The sequence below is a fragment of the Sinocyclocheilus anshuiensis genome, unplaced genomic scaffold, assembly GCF_001515605.1.
Source record: "Sinocyclocheilus anshuiensis isolate Anshui unplaced genomic scaffold, SAMN03320099.WGS_v1.1 scaffold1053, whole genome shotgun sequence".
Classification (NCBI taxonomy): domain Eukaryota; kingdom Metazoa; phylum Chordata; class Actinopteri; order Cypriniformes; family Cyprinidae; genus Sinocyclocheilus; species Sinocyclocheilus anshuiensis.
Window position 1 is genome coordinate 279798 of NW_015555711.1, and position 6450 is coordinate 286247.

Here is a 6450-nt window from a genome sequence, read left to right on the forward strand (position 1 = left end):
TATTCCTGTGATGGAAAAGCTGAATTTTCAGCAGTCATTACTCCAGTCTTAAGTGTCACATGACCCTTCAGAAATCACTATAATATGCTGTTTTGGTGCTAAAGAAAAATGTCTTACTAATATCAGTGTTGAAAACATTGATAAAACAAAACAAAACAAACTTACTGACCCCATTTGAACAGTAGTGTACATGTCAAACAAAAGTTAAATTTGACAAAACTTATAGATAACAAAATTAAAAAGTAATAAAAAATTACTATTACATAACGATCAATTGTAAGAGGCTTGTGCAACACAATAACTTACAGAAATATTTGCAAATTTATGATTAGAAATTCTTGCCATTATGTTTGCCTGATTAACCATAAATAAATATAAACCATAAAGACATAAACCATTTTGTCATCATCTAATCTTATGTATGTTTCATCTCTAGTTTACAATACATGGACCAGAGACTTCTCGTTTTATTCTAGCCCTCAGTCTGCGCAGTTCTACATGGCCACTGTCCACTTTAAGCCCAGTCTCTGTCAGAAGCCAAGCTTTGTCGAGTTTCTGTTGCCCATAGTTCTGCAGGGCAAAGCGCAGAAACATTTCGGCAAGGCGTTGTGTTCCCAGACCAGCCTCCACACACAGCAGAGCCTGTTCCTCGTGCAGGTCCAGGGCTTGAGAAAAGTCCTGTAACCCAGACTCTTCATTAGAACACAACAACAAACTACGGCCTCTGCGGCAATGGTCCTCTGCCCAAACCCTTTGCTCCTCTCTGCCATCTGCACTGTGGCCCTGGATGACCTTATTCAGATCAGACACCGCCCTCTCGTGGAGCCCCAGGTGGGCCAGACAGGCTGCACGCTGCCTGAGGTACTGAAGCTTCATCTCATTGACCGCTCGCACTGCTAGTGTAAGGAGAGCTAAAGCCTGCTCCCACTGACCACTTTCAGAAACACTGCTGGCCTGCTGAGAAGCTGCCTGGAAGCACAAATTAGCTTTATTAGCCACTGTAGATTTGAGTAATAGGGAAAAATCAATACAAAAGAAAATAGAAGCAGAACAGCAATTGTACTAGGGCTGTGAATGGATTAAAAAAAACTTAACAAATCAATCACATCTACCATTGAACTCATAGTCATAAATAAATGTACACCTTGAATCCCTACATTAATATATAATTTTTAAAAAAGTACCTGTGCCAGGCGTTTTCTTTGAGCCGACTGCAGAAGAGTGATTAGAAAGTCTAGATTTGCTGGTTCTTTCTCAGACACCACACTCAGATAGTTGGCTGCCACTTTGTAGTTCTGCTGCCAGGCCTTCACAACACCCCACCTGGCCTTAGCTGCAGCATCTCGAGGCTCTTGACCAAACACCTGCTTCAGGTGTGCACCTGCAGCATTCACTTCACCTTCACAAACATAAAAGTTATCTTTTACATAGACATGGCCCACATACTTGACTCCTACATGCTTTATACTGTTCCCTACCTTTGGCAAGTAGTGTATCTATGTACAGGAGGTGCCACCTGGGTTCCCTGCAGTCAGTGTTCATTAGCGCTCCACCAATCAAAAAGGCCTCTCGAAGAAGCTCCTCGCGGCAGGGTACAGGGTTGGCCGACAGAGTCTCTGACAGGCTGCTGCGACAGTGCTGACCCAACCATTCACTGACGAGTTTTCGTGCTTTGTCTTTAAGCGACAGCATGCTCTGAGTGACCTCCTCAGCTCCACACTGAAGGGCAACCAGTATGTCCAGTGTGCATTCCTGATGAATTATTGATATTATAGTGTCAGTTTACAAGCATATGGGAAAAGATTACTTTCAGTGTCTGTTATATCAGCCACTGATGTTAAAAGTTTCATTCATGTTACTTTACAAATTAAAAGGAAAAATTATTGGAAATGTGTATGAAGAAGTTAACACTAAACCAAGACTATTAAATGCTGTAAAAGTTTGCTTATTGTCATTTCATGTTATCTATGCATTAACCTTTTTGTCATGTTTTACTGCATTATGAAACCACCTGCAAAAACATGTTTTGATAAAATGAGGTGGCTACCATAGGTGGAGATCTTTGTTTTTGCTACCACACCTTCTGCTGGTTCAGCATCAGATAAGTGAATCCTCTTCCACACAAAGCCTGCACATGGTCTGGGTGCTCTTTAAGGATTGCAGTGAAGTCAAAGATAGCTGTCTTCCATTGGCCCAGCAGAGCATAACATCTTGCTCTCTCCAGCAGGGAATCTATTGCTTCACCACCTAAAGAATAATCAGTTAACTTGTTAGGAAATATAAAACAGCAGTGCTCTTTCTAACATAATTTATATTAAGTTGATCATATGAGTTATATGAAGTATAAAATCAAGATCAATAACAGAAGCAAGTATCTGAAATTTGCAGAACTAAAAAAGGAAACTGCTGTATTTTTCCATAGAAACTGTGCCAATTAGATAGAAACAATGGTGTGATTTCCTGTTAGCATTTACACTTTTCCCTCTACATTTGACTATGATAATCATAAATATTTAGTAATGTAAATTTATATATTACTGTACTGTATGTGTCTGAAAACAACATGCTCTCATTACCTGAAGCCATAATGGCAATGGACAAATAGGCCACAGCTTCCCTTATTGCACTTTCTGCTTGTTGGCCACACAGTATACGCTTGGAAGCAGTGTGACAGTGTTTTTCTAGAAGGGCTCGGTCTTGTAAAGATGCTACAGATAGAAGGGGCCGCAGACAGCTAGTGTCTCCTGAATTGATCAGCTTCTTCAGTAGCTGTAAGACAACAGAGAGTTTACTTACTGTGAAGACGATAATTAATATAGGCTATTTTATCATAGATGCATTTTTTATGCGATTTAACTAAGGTGAACTGTAAGAGAAATATAATCTGGCACCTGATAGGCATCATAGAGGAAGCCTCGATGCAGCTGCAGTATTGCAAGGCGTGCGAGAATCGGTGGCCGTGGGGCTGTGTGCTCAATGTTCAGAAGAAGACGATAAGCCTCCTCAACACGACCCAACTGGTACAGAGCATCTGCTGTGAGAATCTGGGGTCCATCGGCACCGGGTTGTAACTCCATTAGGAGAAGAGCGAGAGCGTGCACACCAACAGCAGGCCTGAAAGGAAGCACAGGAGACTGAATAAGTGCCATCCAGTCCTACTCATGTAGGGCTAAAGTTCTGCAGAGTTCAGCTACAACCTTAATTAAATGCACCTGAACTAGCTAATTAATAGAGGTCAACCGGCTGAGAAGGTCCAACCCAAATGTTTAATGTGACAATTGTTACCATCTGTTTATATTAGATTTCATCCAGCTGGTCATTTTTATGCATTCATTAGCCAACAAAGTTACAACATTTACTAATACATTTTTCGATTTTAAAGTTGTATCTGTTAACATTAGTTAATGCACTATGAACTAACATGAATGAATAAGGTATAAATAAAATCTATTTATATGTAAAAAGTACAGTACATTTTCATGGTTTAGTACTTTTTTATTTTCTATAATAAAGTTTAGCACTATTTTTGGAGTGTTGTGTTTGTTTTTATTCAGTAGACTATTTATTTTATAAACTTGAGGTGAGGTAGATTAATCAGTGATCGGCCAGTGCAATCCAAGTTATTGTTATCAGTAAAATCCACCATCGGTCAACCTCTTTTAAATAAGGTCTGCAGAATCTTTACACTTCTAGTCAGGTAGGTTGAAGCTGATCTGTGCAGGAAGGTGGCCCTCCAGGAGCATGATTGGACACCCCTGAATAAGACTAGGAATGAACCAATAATAAAGTTATGCCCATTACTTATAGGCCGATTCCCATGTCATTACTGATAACTGAAAAATGTTTTTTAATTCTATACTTTTTTGTCTAACAGAGAATTAAAATCAGTGATTTGAAATGTTACAAAGTGAATTTAGGCATGACAGCATTTCAGTTTACAGTATGAAAAATGGATATTCATTTTTATATTTGGTAAAGATTACATTTAACAAAGGTAATCAAAGGTACACTCCTAAAACATAAAGTTTCAAAAGGAGGTTTTCACAGGACACAGAAGAACCATTTTTGGTTCTTCAAAGAACCTTTCCATTAAAAATTCTTTAAAGAATCATTATGAAGAACTTGTGTGAAGAACACCTTTTTCTACTATAATGAACCTATTGTGCAATTAAAATTTTCTATGGATGTTAAAAGTCCATCATGGAACCATCAATGTCAAAAAAGAACCGTTATATTTAAGAGTGTCATCCATGATGGTACTGATATAGTGCGCATCCCTAAATAAGACACAAAAGACAAAATGAAAGATACAGCATGACAAATAAGTTTCATCCCAAATGAGAAAAAACGCAAATGTACCTCTGTTTGTTGTTGGTGTTACCCTCCTCATGCTCTTGTTGAGCTCTAGGATTTGTCTCAGCTCTTTGCTCTTCGGTCCCCTCAAGCATGACTCTTCCCTGTTCCAGCAACACGGTGCACAGCAACCCACGGTAATTCCAAGGCACCAGGCACCTAACAGTTACAGAAGCATCCTGCAGCTGTAATTGGCTTGCTGTAATGTAATCTAGAGCAGTAAGGTAGTGTGAGCCAGCCATCATACGTAGGATACCCCTACCACAGAGTGCACGGACACAGCTGGGTGGGTGAGGAGTACTATGCTCAATCACCGCTTGGAAATCCTCCAGAGCGCCTTTATGTTCTTCAGTGAAGAGTCGGGAATACCCTCGGAGCACTTGCACGGTGTTCTGGTAGCTCTGCTGGGCTGGAGCTGCAGCGGCGAGCTGGCTACTTATGGAAAGGGCTTCTCTATGTTCTCCACGCAGGAGGAGGCAGTCTGCCAGACGCACACGCAGTTCCCTGCCTCCTCCGTCCGACTTCAGGTGGCATAGAGCTCGCAGTTGAGCGATAACGGGATCCAACAACTCCACTCCTTTCGAAGACCTAAGGTCAGGCCTCATTAGAACGGCCTCTCTGAACTCTGAGACGCCCTTCTCGGCCTGTTGACGCAGCTGGACGCGAGCAGCCAACCCTACGCCAGTGTCCGAGAAAAGACTCTGGAATTGCTGTCTTGCTGTGGCTGGATGAAGTGCAAAGCCATCACCTAGATCTTTGCAGACTTCTCTTGCTCGTCCTCCTGCGGAAAAATGAGCAGCTGCTCTGCCCACAAGTAAACAAGCTCTTTTCTCTGGCGCCATTGCATGTTCAGTCTGTGATTCATCTAGTTTAAGAGCCAACGACAAAGCTTCTGCACTTTCTGTGAACTTTCCGGAAGAAAACAAGACTGCTGCTTGAAGCTCTCTTACTTGTATGTCATCTGGTGAAATGGCAAGTAAAAACTCAACAGCTTTAGGAGCATCAATGTCTTCACCTGCTTGTGTAGGACTCAATGCTTTTTCCATCTGCCCCTTAGTATGGAGAATGGAATATCTTGGAGACATTTGTTGGTAAAAGGCTTTAATTAATAGCTTCACATATTGAGTGTGCCTTTCTTTAACTAGTCTAATAGTTTCTGATTTATTTCCATGAAAGGCCTGCAGATAAAGCTGCGGAACTTTGGGATTTTGTGCGTCAGATAGCAAGCAGGCCAGAGCTCTAGTTAGCTCCAGAATTAACCGTGTGCGACCCTCAGGTTGAGGCATTTGTTTTCCCTCTAGAAGAGCAGAACACCGTGCAAAGATCTCTTTTGAAGCATGACCTGTACCCTGCAGGACAGACTCCATTTTATAAAGAGAAGCAGATACATTATTGGGGCATAATGTAGACAGAAATACAGCGACAAGGCCTTTACTCAGGCCCTCAATAGAATTGTGTGAAACGCCATCAAGCCAGGCCTCCAGCGTTGAGATCACCTCCTCTAAATGACCTGCGTTAAGGCCACGCATGTGTCCTACAGTGGAACCGGCATTATTTCCAAAAGCATGTGTGTACAGAGCTGCAGCTCTGCCAGCATCCCCAGAGAGCAATATTTTGTCGCCCTCTCTGCACAGTTCAGCTGCTCCTTTATGTATGCCATTCATCTCCCTTCTGTGTAATGCTATTTAGATTTGGATAACATTTCCTTCACTAGGGTCCTCAACAACCTTTAAAAGAATTGGAAACCACATAATTAAAAAACAATCTATGCAACAATCTTGCTCTTAATAACATGCAATGACTGTGTTAAATATAAATTGCATAAATAAATGACACTATGTAGCAAGCTGTTTAAACATTTCTTCCTTTAAACTAACTAGTATCTTTTTTAATGTTACTAGTTTATTTTCAAAGTTGAGTGATTAGTTTATTGTTCTATTTTACCAGTAACTATTCATTAGACACTAGTACTTATTAGAATAATGCGTAGTAGGGTCCCTATTAGTCAGTCTATTTGTACTAGTAACTAATCATTATGTACTTTTTTCCAAGTAGCTATTCCAGCATTACTAGTACTTATAACTATTTTTTTTAAAC

The 6450-nt window shown here is 40.7% G+C and overlaps 1 protein-coding gene across 1 annotated transcript; it reads right to left on the reverse strand.

Moving 5' to 3' along the window:
* Positions 1-357: 357 nt before the first annotated feature.
* LOC107671969 (tetratricopeptide repeat protein 34-like) lies at positions 358-6017 on the reverse strand. The gene is made up of 7 exons (XM_016464988.1): positions 4360-6017; positions 2892-3114; positions 2577-2769; positions 2081-2247; positions 1479-1752; positions 1185-1399; positions 358-969 (listed from the first exon to the last, which is right to left on the reverse strand). Exons 1-7 carry the CDS (start codon positions 6015-6017, stop codon positions 433-435), a joined length of 3267 nt encoding a protein of 1088 aa, XP_016320474.1. The 3' UTR covers positions 358-432.
* Between the last annotated feature and the right edge of the window lie 433 nt (positions 6018-6450).

What these genes read in the sequence shown, in the direction of transcription:
- LOC107671969 (XM_016464988.1), bottom strand. Translation starts at nt 6,017, where the DNA reads ATGAATGGCATACATAAAGGAGCAGCTGAACTGTGCAGAGAGGGCGAC. An exon ending in CATTGCCATTATGGCTTCAG is followed by an intron (nt 2,248 to 2,576) that starts GTAATGAGAGCA and finishes ATTATTCTTTAG; the next exon opens with GTGGTGAAGCAATAGATTCC. An exon ending in TGATGCTGAACCAGCAGAAG is followed by an intron (nt 1,753 to 2,080) that starts GTGTGGTAGCAA and finishes ATAATTCATCAG; the next exon opens with GAATGCACACTGGACATACT.